Genomic DNA, 19,135 nt, shown 5'->3' with positions numbered 1-19,135 from the left:
CATGTATCCCAGAACCTAAAGTATAATAATAATAATAACAATAATAATAATAAAAAGATGATAGGGAGCACAATTTAAGAAATAAGTAAAAAAAAAAAGTCAAATACTACCCTGATATTTTGTCTTCCAGATGTCATGATGTAAGTTTGTGGTTTTAATTCTGGTGTGGAAGAACGGTAGACACTGGGGATCAGTTCTACCCACATATTTGTGTATGTTTAGGCATGTGTCTGTGGAGGCGGGGGGTGGTTAAGAAAGAAGGAAGGAACAAAGAAAAAGATGAAGGAAAGAGGGAAATAAGAAAGGAAAGAAATATGGGAGCAGAGGTGGTGCCATAGACTGCAAAGATTGCAGCTCTCTGACACGGACCTCCAAGCTTTGTGAGCATGGTGAAAGTGGGCTGCAGCAAGAACATAGTGGGTGAAGTAGCCAAAGCAATCTCAGCTCAGTTAATTGGGTGAAAAAGAACAGAATCACCACCATGAATCAGAGGGGATCCAAGGTGGTCACTCAGCCTTCCACACACAGCCCCGAATTAGAATGTGAGGTTACAGAGTGATATAAGACATGTTTCTTCCTTCAGGGAGCTCATACCTTTTTCCAGTTCACTAGGCATAGGGGGTGACCTAAAATGTCTATGTGCTTAGCAAATTATTCATATGAAAATATTCATACCTGGTTTAGCCTGACTTACATAAACTGACATTACCCTTTGGATTTGAAACAGAAAGAGAATCCTCTGCTTAAAATCGTCCAGTGACTTCCCTTTACTCTTAGAATAAAATTTGCAGTCCCAGGCTTTGTAAAATCTGGCCTCTGGATACCACTTTCCATCATTTTCCTCCCACCCTTGCTCCTCCTCTAGCCACACTGGCCTTTTGGCTATTCTTCAGCCTGGAATCTTCTGCCCCAAAAAGGCACCTGCCTCATCCTGTCCCTTCACTCAGGGTCCTGCTGGATAGCTCCTGCACACTGGGAGGACTTTCCCACCACCTCATGTGAGATGCAGCTCCCCACATCCACTGATACTCTAGTCATTTGTCCCTCTGGACCTTTCAGCATCACTTTCATCATGCACTGATTCTGTGTGTGTGTGTGTTGGGGGGGGGGTTGGGGGCAGTGGGGGGATGTTTCTGTCTTCCCTACTACAAGTATGCAGGCAAGAACTCTGTTTTTTCAGTGTTTTATTTTCACTCCCCAGTGCCTGGCACAAAACAGAAGGTCAAAAATGCCTAGTGTATGAAAGAAAAATGTTAATTCTGCTAATTGATCTTGGGTGGTACAAGTATTGAGAAGAAAGCATTTTTAGTTTTGTGAACCCCAGAGTATCTTGACTTACTGTTTCTTTTCTACCTGTAATTTGACTTTTCTACATCACAATTCCTTACTCAGATTTCTAAACTAAATCATTAATTTTTCACATGTGAAGGGGAATATTGCAAATAAACAGAATTAATATGCACAAGTGTATTTACAGAGCTGTTTGGACACATAAAGAGTACGTGATGAATGTATATACCATTATGGACAAATATGACATAGCATATACTATATAGTATATACATCATATATGGTATATATGTATATTTATCCATACTATATACTATATACTATATACTATCATACATACACATATATATTTATCCGTACTATATACTATGTATTATATAGTCTAGATTATTATGTATGGTATATATAGTCAGTTAGCTGTATGCTCACTAAAGTATCAGTAATTAAAGAAAAAAATTCAGAATTTTAAAATACTTTAAAATAAATAGCATGCTGTCCCTTTAAATTCCATTGTAACATGACTAGGTAAAGCAATTGACTGCAGGTAGAAACCACTCTCAGCTGCATGAATGAATTAATAGGAATGGCTTTTAACCAGCATGTTACTGGTAGGTAAACAGAGGTTCTGTGATGCTGTAGGCCTCTGGATTCTTAGGGCTCCTGAAGAACTTACACAATCCTCACAGCAATCTTGCTTCCATGACTGATTTGCTCCGCAAATGCTTTCTGTTCAGAAAAATCAAAGTAAATTCCAGCTCAGGCTGTCCTACAGCCATTAGATTTCAAAGTAATGGAGTCTGAATTTCCAGTGCTTTCACGTGTTTCAATATTGACTTCTTCCCTCTGCCTGCGAGAGGTCACAGCTTTACTGAAGAGGGTTTCCACAAACAGATTTCCATTACATGGAGTGGTGAGTTCAAGAGGATGCCTACACCAGATACTGACACCCTAATGACTGAATCCAGTGGTGGGGGACTTTCAAGGCACCATGGAGACTATTGCAAGAGAATTGTGGGATAGGGAGACCTTCCAATGCCCATTCCCAGCAGAGATCTGGGCACTCAGTTTCCCCATGCGGTCACTTGCTATACCCCTCTCCATCTTGTCCTCCTTCCAGGGGAAAGTTATGGGTTATAGAGCTAATTGGCCATGTGATTCAAGAATCTTCCAGACTATGGCTTTGATATTTATTTTTCTGTCCTCCTGTTTCATTTCGTATGCTCATCACATGTCGCCTTCAGGACTCTAGCCTCAGGCAAAATGCCTATGAAGGTGCTGACAAGAGAGAAAAGGTCTGGGCTCAACCAAGGTAGCCTTTTTCAGTGGGGATAAGTGGTTGTCTCCTTCCCTGTGACAAGGTACTGTGAGTACTGGCAGGCTGTGGTGATTCTCCCCCCCTGGGCTCTGTACTGGAAGCTGCACTGTAGCAAAGGGCCTCCAGCCCTGCAGAAAGCTCAGAGTAGAAAGCAGCAAGCAGAGTGAGGGGAAAGACAAAGATCCATGAGAATCACAAAGACACTTTCCCTGGGATACGGATGTCCTGGTGAGACATTGGAGAGTTTCTAGTATAAACCTTCAGCTACAGAGATGAAGGATGCATTCCATTGGTTGGCACTTATCAGTAGTTCTGGGAAAAAAATATCCAAGGAGACTGTCATAAAATGACAGTGTCATGGTTCAGTCACCAACTGAATGAAAAAGGCCCAGTGGTGACCCATGCATGACCTTATCCTGCCTGTCTCTTCCTTCTCCCTCTGCCGCTGCCAAATGAATGGAACCAGAGCCCTCGCTGGAGCCGAGAGCAGGCAGAAGGAGGGTCTGGGGATGCTGTGTAGGGATACACAGGCCTCCCCATGAAGGGGTGCGTGAGCCATGGAAAGTGATGTGTCTAGGCCAGGATGATGCAAACCCTCTGATGCCGCCCAGGAATGTGCCCAGTTCAGGCAACCCTGACAACTCCTTGGCCTTCACAGAGACAGTGCTTGGTGCGCTTCTCTCTCCTTCCATTTTCCTACACAATAAGGAAATTTATACAAAATCATGTTTTTTCTGACTCCTTCATTTACTTGTAACTCTTGGCTCTTTGCCGCTTTTGTGATGTATCAGAAATAGCACTTTTGCTCTGACTTCAGGAGATTTTGGTTGCAAGAGTTAGATCTGCCCCTTTCTGTGTGGCATTAAACAAGCATCTTATTCTCTCTGAGGTTCTGTTTCCTGAATATCAGATGGGGACAATGACTCTTATGGTGCAGATCTGTTGTCTGGGTTAGAGATAATTCCAGTAGCTCACCCCACACATATCCTCAAACATAAGAAATCTCAGTCATTATTGGCCATTTAAATATTTCTTTGTCTTTCATTTTGCCTTCTTATATTGTATCAATTTATTAACCATTGTGCATAGTATATAGGAGAATCTATGCCCACAAGGCAACCCCCACATTCTCTTATTGATTTAAATGCACCTGCAGCCACAATTTATAATTTTTCATAATGTCTACTCACCCTGGCTACTAGTTAGCAATAGCCAGTAGGCTATGGAAATCAGCCTGCACACTTTAAAAAATTAATAACAAAACTATTTATAATCATCTTTGACTCCCCACCTTTGCACTTATCACATTACCAAAGTTGAAGGAAGATAATAGTATCTATCGCTGGGAAACGGGCACTCAGTCTCATAGTGTCGTTGGGATTATAAATTGGTACAACCTTGATGCATTGCAGAATTCAATGTGGCAAGAGTCTTAAAAATATGCATACTCGCTGCCCTGCAAATGGCACCTCAAGGAATTTGTCCTGAGGATATAATCAGTTATGTTCACAAAGATTTAAATGCAAAACTGTTCTGCAGCATTATGTGTAACAGAGAAAAAAATGGAAACAATCTACATGTCTAAATAGGAGATTTGTTCATTGGAGTAGATCCATATAATAAAATACTCTATAGTTAATGAAAATGATGATATGAAGTTGTATTTATTGATAAAGAAAGGTATTTGTACATTTCCTGTGTGTGACAAATACAGGTTGTAAAAGAGTATCACAGGGTCGGGAATCTCTTCCCAGCATAGACCACAGATTCATCTGATAAAGGAAAAACTTGCACAAACTTCTTCCAGAATCTTAGATAGGTAAGGAGAAGATGGCCTCTATCCTCCTCTGCTTCTGTCCTTGGGCTTCCTCTTGGGAAGGGAATGAGTGGCTTAGTAATAATAAGGACCAGGAAAACATTCATGTAGGTGTATGCCCTGGATGCTGGCTGTTGAATCCATGTGGCTACAAATGTTGTATATTGTTTTTCCCATTCCTGCTTTTCCAGAAGGTGAGCTCACATGCATGGGGGACGAGGTGGCTTCTGTCCTGGCAGTGAAAGTGTGAAGCTAAGTCACACCTCTACGGGACTGTCTGGGTAAATGAGGACTCTCTTGCCCCACAAGCAGTGTCTAGTCCGGAGGTGGAAGCCAAGAGGACGAAGTGGTTCATGCCACATTCTCCAAGCCAGCTCACAAGAAGAAAGTAGACACTGAGCCTACAGACCCATTGTTCTCCTTTATCTCCCTCCTTTTGATTCAGAGCACATGGGGAAAGACGATTAATGAAGACCCTCATGCACAAAAATATGGTGTGTCTTCCTTGTGCCTTTGAGAATATACACATGGAAGAATGTCTGGAAGGATTCACATCTGAATGTTAAAGTTGCCATCTTCAGGGGATGAGATTATCTACATTGAGTTTTCTAATCAATTCTGTTACTACATAATTATGACAATTATTCTATTTACATTGTTAAAATAGAAATAAAATTTCCCTTTGTGCTTGTTTCCCATTATGGAACAATTTTGGATGTTCCCTGCTGCAATGGAAGCTACGAATAAGGACACCAGTATTTGTTGAATACCTATTATGTACCAGGCATAGCACAAGGAGTTCAGACTAAATTTTTTCTTCCATCCTCAGATCAACTGCATGGGTTCAGGATTTTCATGCAAACTTTTCAGGTGGTGAAATCGAAACTATAGAAATTGAGCAACTTGCACAGTCACATAACTGGTAAATGACAGCATCAAGCCCTTACTCCCAATATGACTTGCTGCCAAACCCGTGCCCTCCCACTCAAATAAGGCCAGGGACAGTGAGGCAGCTGAGTTAGGAAAAGAACACATTTGCAAAGTCAATGGTGTAGCCAAATTGATATCACAGAGTGCATATGCTAAAAGAAGTCCCATAGTCAGAATGAACATGCCCCACCATTAGTCCTACAATTCGGCCAAACCGAAACCTTCAAAAACTAGAAACAACGCAATGAGAAGAGGGAAGGGCATTTCTGGAGACAGGCACCCTGAGAACTGTGCTGAGGTAGCATGTGCAGGCTTGACAGGCATGGAGAGAGAAACACACATAAATATAAACATTGACTCTGGCAGGGCAGCACCCTCTGAGGATGCTGGGTAAAGGGACACGAACCAGTACGTCTGATCTAATCAGCCCTGCAAGCCTGGCTGAATCTAAGTAGAGTACAATAATTGATTTTCACAATGCTGATGCTGAGTCATCAAGAAAGGTTACATTTTATGTTCAGAATTCTCTGGTTAAGAAGGCATGGAAGCATGTAATCCATTTGAGAAAGATTTTCATTTCAAATAGTTAAAAATTCTTTGGAAAGATTTTTGGTGCTTAAAAGGATAAGTGACAGTTACCTGGAAAATTCAATTACGTGGAACAATGTCTTCCCTGAAGATCCTAGATCAAGGAGGCATTCTGTTGAATTTAGTTAGGTTTCTATGATTTCCCCTTTGTTGATATTTTATTCTCCATTTTTTCCCCAGCCTTTCAAAGTTCTTAACTTCTAAGTGCTGGAATGTAAGTTTCTTGAGGCTAGAGATTATAACACCCTTTCTTAGATACTTCAGATCTTTTGTCCTTTTTTCTCCCATGAAACAAATGATGAACTGACATTCACAAAAAAATGACTGACTCCCAGGAAACACGTAAATTTTGATGAACCCTATCTTACATTTTACAGAAACTCTTGAGTCTTAGTAAGCAGTTCTAGAAGTTGTTTTTGTTGTTGTGTTTTGTTTTGTTTTTTCCTTTTCAAAGCATGTTAATAACTAAATCATCCATTTACTGTAAAAAATAACCATGGGAAAATAAATAATTAAATTCATATGCAGTGTTAGTTTAATTTTTTCTAGAAGCACACTTTACTTATAAAAAGAGTCATTTCCCCTAAAGCCCCTGTTTCTCAGGCTCTGTTCATGCCATGAACCCACAGGCTTGCCCTGCCTACCTTGCTGGCCTCCCTGCCTAACACTGCCCCCTTAGGCATCCAGGCATCCTCCACCCCAGACATAACTCATCCCTCTCGGGTGGGTGTGCTGAGATCCTGGTGCCTTATCAAGCTCTATTCTCTCTCCCCAAACTAGCATTTCCCATGGCCACACTTTCTATGTCAAGCTCAAATGCCCTCTTTGAGGCCCATTCCTCTTCAGATGTTCTTCATTCTCACAACTGTTGCAGGGTGGGTGTTGGAATCGTTTTCTTTATGATGAGGAGAAAACCTTGAAAGGTGACAGAACTCACTCTAGCTTCCATGCTGAATTTCAGAGCCAGGATTACTACATAACCAGACCCCTCTTGTTGTGTTTCTCTCGAGTGCACAGTGACTAACTGTAACTATAGCCCCCTTCTTGGCAAATTTTCCTTTGCCTAATACTCCAGGTCTGAGGGTCCCATCTATCCCACTGTGGTCATGCATGCAGAGGCCTTACCCGGTGTGTTGAGCAGGCGGGACCTCCTGCAGTGGTAGGCCACCTCCTGCTCACAGTGCTCAGAGCCGTCGATCACGGCCTCCAGCTGTTCCATGCTGCCCCCGTAGTCCAAGGCCATGGCATAGGGCTTCTCAGGGTTAGCGCCCCGCACTCGGGTCAGCTCTGTATTGTTGTGCTGCACTGATGTCCAGATCTTGTCCTCTGCCCAGATAACACAACACAAAGCAAGAGACGTTAGAAGCAATGTCAAAAATGGAGCATGTGAGCAGTGTGATGGGCCACTCAGCGTGCAACATTAATCAACACCCTGGTACCGTATGGAGAGTAGGACAGAGAAATTGTGTTTCCCCATGGAGCTCCACCAGAGTTAGGATGCGGGTCAGTAATCTTAAGAGCTCAATTTGCGGAGCCCTTTTCCTACAGGCTCTACAGTAAGCATTTGATCCCATGATCTCAGTTAAAATTGACAATGCCTAAGTTGGAAGTGAAGCAATACCGCTATGTCAAAAGTGAGGAAAATGTGAAAGAAAATTAGGCAACTCACCCAATATCCCACAGTTAATAAGTGACTAAGCAAGGACTTGAGCCTAGGATGTCTGACTCCAAAGCTACTGACACACTTCCTCACAAGAGAAACACTAGCATGTTTTCAGAGAACCATTTTCTCAGAGAACAAGGTTGAGATTATGTGATCCACACTCTGCATGCAATGAAGTTAATTGTAGGGTTTTGTTTTGTTTAGTATTTATTCCCCGTATTATCTCTCTTTGCCAAAAATATTTGGGAAGATTTACAATGAAAGAGCATAGAGATGAGGACCTTTAAATCATGACGGAAGGACATATTTTGCCTAATAGGCGAAAGAAGGTAAGGCAGTGAGAGAGGGGAGATATTTGGGCATTAGAACATGGGAGATCTGTATTTGAAGCCTGTATCTGCCAACAACAAGCTTGGATAAATCACTTCCTTTTATTAAAAAAAAATTTTATTTTTAAAGAGACAGGGTCTCTCTCTGTTGCCCTGGCTAGAGTGCAGTAGGGTGATCATAACTCATTGTAGCTTCAAATTCCTGGGCTCAAGCAATTCTCCCACCTCAGCCTCCCAAGTAGCTGGTACCACAGGCATGAGCCAGCGTGCCCAGCCCCCTTCTCTTTTCTGAAGCTTAGTTTTATAGTCAGTTAAGAAAACAACAACAATTGCAACAAAAACAAGAGAGCAATACCCTGGTAGCACTGGTAATATGGAAAAGCAATCACAAATACAAAGTTGCAAGGCTCTATCTGGGATATATCAGACACTCTGTAGTAATAACCTAGGCTAAAACATTTACTGCAATTGGACATGCAATTTAATTCTGAACATCCTCTCAAATACAGCAAAAGAGGAAATAGGAAGACTTGAAAAGCTTTTGTCATCTGAGAATCTTGCCCGCATAATTACATCATTACTCTTCATGAATTCTGAGAGCTGAAAAGGAACCTAGCATAGAAATCATGTGGTTTCTTCCCTCCCCATCCTCTTAGTCTTACAAATGGAGAAACTAAGGTCCAGAAAGTAAAGAAATGACCCGAGGCACATCCATGAAACAGTAATGATGAGCACATACACTGAAAGTCACCACGATTAATTAGCACAGCTACAAAGCAGAAGCACAGCAGTTGGCATGACTGAGCTGAAAAGAGAAAAGAATAGGCCACTTGGGTGCCCTTGGTTAATCCTTTCTCCCTCACTAGCTCTGTACACAACTTGGGACATGTCGTTTCATCTTTCCAAACCTCAGTTTCAACATAGCAGAAGCAGGAGAAAAAGAGAGTATGATTTTAATTACCTCTAAAGGATTTTCCAATTCTATAAAAGAAAATACTTCTTCCAGCATGATATGGTTTGGATATTTGTCCCTGCCCAAATCTCAAGTTGAATTGTAATCCCCAGTGTTGGAGATGGGACCTGGAGGGAGGTGTTTGGGTCTTGGGAGTGGATCCCTCATGGCTTGGTGCTGTCTTTGCGAAAGTGACATCTGGTTGTTTAAAGTGCATGGCACCTTCCATTCACTCTCTCTCTTGCTCCTGCTCTTGCCATCTGAACTGCCTGCTCCCTCTTCACCTTCCACCTGATTCTAAGCTCCCTGAGACCTCCCCAGAAGCTGATGATAGATGCCATCACCATGCTTCCTGTACATCCTGCAAAACCATGAGCCAATTAATCAAACTCCTTTTCTTTCTAAATTACCCAGTTTCAGGTATTCCCATTTAGCAATGCAAAAATGGCCTAATACACAGCAAAAAATTAAACTGTGCTCAAACATTCTGACTTGTCTTAAGACTATTTCCTAAAACCAGCCCATTGATAACCCACATGTCCCCAGTGTTTCACTGAGGCAAGGTTATATTTTATTTTTTAGATACAGGGGCTTGCTATGTTGCCCAGGCTGGAGGACAGTGGCACGATCATGGCTCACTGCAGCCTTGGCCACCTGGGCTCAAGCAATCCTCCTGCCTCAGACTCCCAAGTAGCTAGAACCACAGGTATGTACTATCACACTCAGATAATCTTTAAAAAGTTTTTTAGAGATGGGCTCTCATTATATTGCCCAGGCTGGTCTTGAACTCCTGGCCTCAAACAACCTGCCAAAGTGCTGGGATTATAGACATGAGCCACTGCATCCAACCTAAGATTATATTTTCCATAAAGTCTAAACAAGTTGATGTTATTTGCTTTTGACTTTAAAAACAAAAATAAGGCATAATTCATGTTGGTAAAGATAATAATATTATAAAAACAATTAACCCAGAACTTTTAAAATGTTATTCATACCAGTATAGACAAATGCTAATAAAATAACCAAAAATCTTATCCATCAATAATGAAACATTGTAGAGGGAGAAATAAAGATGGACAGTTTTGAAATGTCCATGATGCTTACACAAAGAAGACAAGGAAAACCCTGTCTAATCTATAATACTAAATGTTGTGTTACTGGTTTATTCCAGCACATTTAGCATATATTATCTCCAGTACTCACAATAATCCACCACACACAGTGTGTGTGTGTGTGTGTGTGTGTGTATGTGTGTGTGATCATATGATATATATAACTGACATCACAACCCTTAGCTTCAAACACTGTACGAGGGACAGGAGAAATGATTGCTTGAAACCTAGAGCCCCTGAGTTGGCTTTTATTTTGAGTCTGCCCTATGTCCTCTGATTACTGTTCTCCTGGGAGACAGCAGGATAAACACTGAAACAAGGAAGTAAATGTATATCATTTTTTCCACCTGTATCATCTGTATCTGTCTCTTAGACTTGTCCCCAGTCTCAGTGCATCCAATCTGATTCCAAAATTGGTCTCCACATTTACTAATTCATATAGATTTATATTTCCTTCTAAGTAAACATAGATTTTCATATCCATATATTAATTCCTTTGATTTTTCATACATTCATTTATTGATTTCCTTATTCATTTACTCATTGAATTGCTTTACCAATATCATATTGTTTTTGGCAATAAAGAAAATAAAGTTGTATTAGAGAGTCAATCTTTCATCTTAAAGCCACTAATATTATTGCCATAATATTTTTCCTCGCTTCCTATCTTTTCTTCCTCAGCTGCATTGGTGGTTGTGTAGATTTAGCCCTGCATCCTGACTAAATATTGAAAGGTCAGGTGTTAATGCCACTGAAAGAAAGTCAGCTGTGGTGACAGATACTCCTGATGCCTGCTCTAGGCTAGGGAAGGGTGGTTTGAGCTGGAGAGGTTTATGTGACAGTCATCTTTGAATGATTTTTTAACAAGCAAAATTCATTTTGACCATCCTTTAGATGGGTGAGGAGGTGGAGATTCTCTTTTAAGTGGACTCACACATGACTTCAATGAAAATTGGACCCACAAACTTAAATGTTCAAGATGGTCAAGTTAGTTGGACAGTGGAGGTTAGTGAACAAAGTATGGGCTCTGGAGTCAACAAATCTGGGTTTGTGTGCCAGCACAACACTAACTGTGGGAGCAACCTTGATGAAATTATTACTTCTTCAATGCCCAGTTTTCTTATTGGTCATATTTGAAAAGCAGCAATGGTACCAATAAGACCATGAAACAGGTTGGCTTTAGAAACAATCCTATTCGGATTGGAATCTATGTTCTGCTCCATGTCAGCAGTAAAGCTTTTGGCAAGTTTCATAACATTTCTGAGGTTTCCTCATTGGAAAATGGTCATATTTACACCAATCTTTGCATCCATAGAAGTATTATAATGATTTGGTGCACATAGACTGTCTGGCACTCAAATGAGTAAAGACTCTAAACATTAGAAGTTTTCTACAACATTAGAGTGAGGGCTTGGACTTCATTCCTTAGAGGACTGCGATGGGGAGCATACTCTGCAAATGAGGTTAACAAGTGTGATGGACTGTGATTTCTTGTAATATAGCTGCTCCTGTATATACTAAATTATTACCACCTTGTTAAGTTTTTTTTTTCCACTATAGAATAGCCCTATGTATCTCTGTCTTTATTTGTGTCCTTTGCATTTCCTGAAATTCCTTCAAGATAATTTGCTCTTTAGTACTCACGGAGCCAGAAACCTGGAAAAATATTGCCCTCTGATACTACTTTTTGCTACCCAGTTTGTTTTTCTCTTTCATTACTTCTACGGCACACCACTACCCAATCCCACAATTAGACACATAGCCTCTTCTCTTTCACTGCTCAAAGGCATACATGTATTGACTAACCCAGATCAATTCTTTTACTTAGGAGAGGACTGCATTTGGAGATTTTTGAACAGGCAGGAACCTGTTCATCATTAGCTGGGAAAGGAAATAGGGCCACTTCACTAAGCATTCTAGTTCCCTGAAAGTAATAGTTATCTAAGTGAAATATTGGCTTTTTTAAAGTTGCATTCAGCACAGTGGGTTGGCATGAGTGTCAATGATCTCATGATTCAGATCCAGAGCAGCTATCATGCCTTCTTCATGTAGAAAGGAACTATGAGTTATGGGCCATCAAATACTGTGCCCCATGGCTTCCAAAGGCCGACTGTGTATTGATATATAAACCAGTAAAGTATTTCCCAAGTTGCATTGTGATTTTGAGCTTTCAAGTTCATTTCTTCATAAAGCTATGAGATCTTTTAGGACATGAAATGCATAATTCATTCTTGTGTTTAAATATGTGCCCAGTTAGTGCTCTGCTATCCACCAGAGTACATACACTGGAGGAAAATATGTTAACTTCTCCAAAAGCCTACCATCATCTGGGGAGAAAGTTGTGTACACAAGAATGACAAATGTCTGAGGCTGTTATAAATACTCTGTAGACTACAAGTAAAGGAAGAGGGGCTTTCCAGAGATCTGTCTGGGGAAGAGTTGGTGGGTAGAGGTTACTACAAGTAAAGGAAGAGGGACTTTCCAGAGATCTGTCTGGGGCAAAGTTCGTGGGTAGAGGTTATTAGAGAGCCCTGCGCAGTGAAGTCTGTGCACTCTTTTCCTTGAGAACTTCCAAGGTCAAGAGTGGTCTTTCATCCTCAGGCTACCAGAACCTAAGCTAGCACTGAGCACCTGAGTTAGCACTTCTGGATGGCTTCGTCAAGTGAAGAAACTAATTAGTCCTTTGTATACTGTCAGGTTCTAAGTTTCAGCATTTCTGAAGCTGCTCTTTTAAGCCTGTATTATGTAATAGTCCAAACTGAAAAGAAGTCTCAAGTTAAAAGATCAAAACACACACATACACACACACGCACACTCAACAATAACAAAAAGAGAAAAGAAAAAGAGGCTATACAAAGAGCCAGCAGAGTAGTAACGGTGGAATATTCTGAAACATTTTGTATTTGCATCAGTGTGGTAAAATCTTCCCTGGTCATTACCCCAGAAAACTCCCAGACAGCCTTCACTAGTGCATCTCTGTGTGACCTACCTTGTTCCTCTGGCTCTCATTTTGGAAGCCGTAAACGGTTTACATACAGAGCCACAATTTAATTTTCTTTCATATTTTTTCTCTCATCATATCAGATTGGTCTGATTATGATGATCATTATTATTAATAATAGTAATTACAGATGCTGTAAGCAATTACATCTGTTACCATGGGGATCACAACTCAGAAGAAATAGCAAACAAAAGGAAAGTAAAAAAGGAGACACAAGAAATAACTCTGATTAATAAGAACTCATTCTACACACATAACTGTCTCTTTGCAGAGCCAGAAAAAAACTGCAATTTTTATATCAACATGCTTGGAAGGAAGGGAAGCCTACAGATTGTCAATACCCAGCTTAATTGTACTGAAATCACTGTGGGGAGCTGCTTCTCATCCTTTGAACAGTGTGCCAATTCACTTATACTCCTATTGTAATAGAGCAAGTCTATATTAAGGTCCCCAGGGTCACTTCTGCTGTAGTTATCTATGTTGACAAAGTGAATTTTCTATGCCAAGGGTAAAGACAGTTTAAATAATCCTCAAAGTACTGTCTCTACCTCTCATTTTCCATCTACTCATGGGCAGTCTTGTGATATCTCTTGTCATTTTGCATTGATAGTTATTTAATTTTTCATATGTTTCTCCCTTATTCTCCATTTAAATCACAGGTAATGACTGCTAGTAAATATAGGCTTGGAAAGGGCTTCATGGTTCATGGAGGCAGATGTGATGAGGGGAAGCTTGAGCTTTGTCATCATTAGGGCTGGCTTCCAATGCCAGCTCTGCCACCCACTGGATTCCTGGACATGCAAGAGACCTATCACCTCCCCCAGCCTCAGTCTCCTCCTCTGTAAACGGCATAACTCATTGTGCAGTGTTGTCATAAACACTGAATAGAAAGCATAGGGTTGAACTGAGCATGGTGCTGGCTCTGAGTGGTGCTCCTCCGTCCTTTTTTTTTTTTTTTTTGAGATGGAGTTTCGCTCTTGTTGCCCAGTCTGGAGTGTAATGGCGTAATCTCGGCTCACTGCAACCTCTGCCTCCCGGATTCAAGCGATTCTCTTGCCTCAGCCTTCCAAGTAGCTGGGATTACAGTCATGCGCCACCACGCCCAGCTAATTTTGTATTTTTTAGTACAGACAGGGTTTTTCCAGGTTGGTTAGGCTGGTCTTGAACTCCAACCTCAGGTAATCCTCCTGCCTCGGTCTCCCAAAGTGCTGGGATTACAGGCGTGAGCCACCGGGCCCAGCCTGCTCCTCCTTCCTAACCCTTCGCCTGGTACCTGACTCCAAGTCAAAGCTGAACTGCCATGAACCGTTCTGTTGAAGCGAAGCCGGGAGGAAGTGAAGAGATTATTTCATTATTAGAAACACTTCTGGGAACCTTTACTGAGGGGGTACATTGCACCTTCCCCCCGCCCGACCTTTAAAAGGAAAGGAGACAATTGGTGTAAAGTGATTTCCAATTCCTTTAAAAGGCTTCAGAAATCCCCCAGGAGCTGTTTTCCCTCCCATGTGTACCAGCCCAGCTGTCTGTGCGAGAATCCATCCGTGCCTCACTAAAACCACGGCAGACGTGGCTGCTTTTAGTGTCTGGGTTTCAGCTGTTTGGGGGTGTGCGCATTACCGGTTCAGGGTGGCTGGTACGGCTACCATGCGCTCTGCATTAGTGCCATGCAGACACCGCAGCGTGGCGGGCTCCGTCCATTACTGCCTTCCACCTGCCTGCGTGGGCCACACTTTACGACTTCCAGACAACATACTTGGCTGATTTATATTCACACTTCACTTTAGCCTTTACTTTTTATGTATCTTTTCAGGGGGGTAATTTTTCTCTTTTTTCTTGCTTTAAAATAGGTATGATCAAAGAGACCTGGGAAATTTGTTTTATGGTCTTAGGGGGTAGTGGTGTGGAACGGATTCTATGTGCACTGTATCATATTTGTTTATTTGTTGTTCACTAGTTTATTATTATTATTTAATTTAGACACCTAGTGTATGCGGAGCACTATGTTAGGGACTGGAAAGGGGTCGGATGAGGGGTGCAAGTTTCGCTAACAGGCTGGACCCTGAGCTCAGGGAGTTCACAGCTGGTTCTAGGAAGGCAGACTGCCTTGTGTTGCATTCCTGTTGGGAAGAGTATCTGCAGCAGCAAAGGGCGGACTGCAGGGGGAGCGGGTGGGAACAAGATACCATTCCCCCCATACTCAGTGTATTGGCATTTGGGGCAAAGGAAAAGGAGAAAAGAAGCCCTAAGTCTAAGTCACCTGATGGAAAGAGGACTGTGAGGCTGTTGATAAGTGTTTTGATTGCCATTAGAAAGCTTTATGAGGTCATTAGGAGTATCATGGTCGTAGAAACTATTTTGGTGCACGCTGAGGATAAGACTGGGGACCCACATAAGTACATAATGTACTGGAACACAAGTTCATAATAAACAGTTCTTGTGTTTGTTGTGCTGTAATAGTATAAGTATAATAGTACTTGTTGTCCCTCTGTTTATAAGATCTAAAGTAGCCAGTATTGAACTCAGAGGACGTCTTGAGCTAGTGAGCTGATTGCAAAGGGCTAGCCTTTGTCTTTTGAAGAGATATCCAAAGGCAGCATTTATATCTCCTTGTACCGGGTCAGAAAAGAAGAGACGCCTTCTCTAAGGGTGAGAGCGTCTACTTACTCTGCTCTCATGGAGCTTATATTCTGATTCTGGAGGGGATTGACAAAAAGAAAACTCAGAGACAAGAGCAGAATTACTCATCTTTCTTTCAGCTGACATCTCTACTCTGGAGCTCATCACAAGATGAATGAGATTGTGTGATGCTGGTGGCCTCTCCAATGGGTGGTCTTTTCCAGTCCTGCCAGCATCCCGTGCTCGTCGCATTTACATGGTATTACAACAACCTGTTTCCTCAGTATCCCATGCTATACTGCAAGTACTACATATGAAAACCTGTCTCAGAAATCTCCGTGTCTCTAACATATGGCCTAAAGTAGGTATTCACTTACTACTAAACACTTAACGGACTACCAGAATTTTTATCCAGTTCAGTGACAGCTTTTGAAATCAGCATGAAAGTGACACGTGGTGGGAAAGGATGTTTAGATACATACTTGAAATTCCGCTGTGCAGCCGAGGTTATATATTGCAAATAGCGGAATATTGGAAAAAAATTAAATACACATCCATAGGTGTCTGATCGAATAAAGCATTGTTAACCGACACAGTAAAGTACAATGCAGCCATAATAAATAATACATAAGATCTCTGTAAACTGATCCAGAATGATTTCCACTGTATATTGTAAAGTGACAAAATCAAGGTATTGATGCACAAAAGAGTATGATACATTTTGTGAAGGCATAAAAGAGAAAAATGAATACACACAGAAAGGACAAACTGATATAAATAGTTATCTAAAAAAGTTGGATAAGAACATGATGAAGGCAATAGGAATGAGGGCAAAATGTCTCTGATCAGCCAGTGTGTGCATATTTGTCTGTATTTGACTTTTGTAACATGAAAATGCTTTACACTGTTAAAATCAAAAGGATAAAGAAAAGGCAAGTCCAAAAGTTGAATATTAATCAGAAACTAAAAAGCCTAGCTGTACATTAAATTGATAAAATAACTATAAAAAAGAAACAAGTTAATTTAAGCAACTTTCAAATAGTATTCTGTCTCACTATACACCCTTGGCAGAATAAATTCTAAGGATAAAAATTAAAATTCAAGGAAATCTTTAACTTTACATTGTTATTGATGTGATATTGCTGAAGTAATTCTGAAATGATTGTGTGCATACTGTAGAATGGAGCAAATGGGTAAATATACTGACATTGCTGAAACAAGGTCTCACTGTGAGAGAAGTTACATATATATGTATCATATATATGTATCATATATGTATCATATATATGTATCATATATGTATCATATATATGTATCATATATATGTATCATATATATGTATTATATATATATCTCATATATATCATATATATATAGAAGACAGAATGATGAGAAAAGAATCTAATGGAACTAGGTTTGTTTTGTAAATAACCTTATGAACTCATAAACACACACACACACATACATGCACACACACACATGCACACACACAATTTTAGTTCTGCCCACTGAAAGGGCCCAGAAACAATGAGCAAACAAACATCTAGGTCTTGGTTTCCAAATACCATTTGCTACAAAAAAGAGGTAGGCTTCTTTAGGAAAAGAGCTGAGTCTGGTTCAAGGGTAGGGAAAGTTCTAGTTGACATTGAGAATATCTTTCCATGCAAGAACACAAGAAAATGCTCCAATATTAATAGACACATGTAAAAAAGAAACCAGAGCACAATTAAAGGGACCATGAATTATAGTCCATAACGACACAAGGGGAGATGGAGTCAGGGAAAGGGAAAAAAATCTCTTCTGTAGGTAAGACTTCAGAATGGCAGCAATAAATATGAAAGGAAATTGTAGAATTAGAAAAGCAACACGTCACAGATTCCAGTGTAATAACTTAAAAGAGTCAGGATCCCTACCATATTGGGAGGAAATGTTGAGGAACAGGGCATTCACATAGTGTGCTCACGTAATACTACAGATAACTCACTCACTGGTTGTAAACTGCCTTCACAATGCAACGATCTGGCAGAGTTGTGTTAGCCAAATGATAGCGAGAAGCATCCCCAGTATCGGGACAAACTGATGTCATGTGTCTGCTCACGGGCTGCACTAAAAAGGCAAGCATTGTTCATGAGGCTTTCTGGCCAAAATGTTCTACACTGATTAAATAATCAGAAATATCCAAAGTATGGGACATTTTATTTAACAACTGTCTTTTAATCTCCAGAAAAGATCAATGTCATGAAAACCAACCAACCAACAACAACAACAAAAGCAAAAAGAAGGGGTCAGGGAGTTGGGCCTTCCAGATTAAAGGAGGTTGAAGGGTCGTGGCAATCAATTCCAAATTGCAGACACTGCTTGAATTATGAATAAAAATATGAAAATAGACACTGCTATAAAACACATTGTAGGACTTTGGATTCTTGGTGCATGGACTATATATTGGATAATTAATTTAATTAATGCTTATTTTCTTATGAACGGTTTCTTATGTCTGGTTACATAGAAGAATATATTTGTTCTTAGAAGATAAAACCTAAAGTCTTTCGATTTAAATTATCGCTGTGTCTACAACTTACTTTCAAATGGTTCCGTAAAAATTTTTTTTTAAATGTCTGAGAAAATGAGGAGAGGAGAAAAAGAGAAAGAGATGAGGAGGGCACAAATTTGCAAATGTGGCAGAATCGTAAACGTGAAGGGTATCTGGCTACTCATTATTTTTTCAACTTTTCTGTAGGTTTGGATATTTAGGAATAAAACTCTGGGAAAACAAGATAGTTTGCCAGAAATTTTCACATGTAGTAAGTGCTGAAAATTATTCTAAGCTCCAAAAAATTCACATGCACATGCTTTTATAACAGCACCAACACATACACACACAGACACACACACACACACAGAATTAAGGAGTAATTGGCAAAATAATGACCAGAAAGCTATTACTAAATTTAAACTAAATTACAATCATTATTAAATTTAACCATTTACATTATGGTAGATCATTCATGTTCAAGTATAAGTAGTTATTCACTCTGTTGAATTAATTTTCATGAGTGCTTTCATTGTGTCAGGTGTTATGCACACAAAAAAAGTTACTAGTCATTATTTTTATCACCATGTCCCCAGAAACACCAAGAAACCAGAGTCTATATTTCTGGGGACAGAATAATGAAAATAATAACTAACAGTATCTACCATGCATTAGATATGTAATGTCAAGTCTTTTTTCTTGCAGTTTACATCGATTACCTTATAGAAGCTTCACAACAAACTTATAAATAGATTCTATGATTAATTATAAAGGAAGAAACTGAGGTATAAGGAGGCTGGGTAACTCAACTAAGTCAAATAATTTGCCAAAAGTAGGAAATGTGAGTGCTGGGATTCCTACCAAGCCCATGCTCTAAATAACTAACTTGGTAGATGTTTTTCAATTACAAGCATAAAAATTGTGACTTTCAAAGGAGCTTTACATGAGAACAAAATGACAGCATACTCTAAAGAGGGAGAGCAAAACTTCCTG

At 40.3% G+C, this 19,135-nt stretch overlaps 1 protein-coding gene across 1 annotated transcript in view; it reads right to left on the bottom strand.

Moving 5' to 3' along the window:
* The window catches only part of CNTNAP5 (contactin associated protein family member 5), an 876,147-nt gene that overhangs the window by 265,384 nt on the left and 591,628 nt on the right, over nt 1–19,135 (bottom strand). The window contains exon 13 of the mRNA XM_016949649.3: nt 7,065–7,265. Coding sequence (XP_016805138.3) covers nt 7,065–7,265 — 201 coding nt within the window. The remainder of the gene's footprint in view (nt 1–7,064; nt 7,266–19,135) is intronic.

Source organism: Pan troglodytes, chromosome 13 (assembly GCF_028858775.2).
Source record: "Pan troglodytes isolate AG18354 chromosome 13, NHGRI_mPanTro3-v2.0_pri, whole genome shotgun sequence".
NCBI classification, from domain to species: domain Eukaryota; kingdom Metazoa; phylum Chordata; class Mammalia; order Primates; family Hominidae; genus Pan; species Pan troglodytes.
The sequence above is the reverse complement of the archived record's forward strand: the minus strand, read 5'-3'. Positions and strand labels throughout refer to the sequence as shown.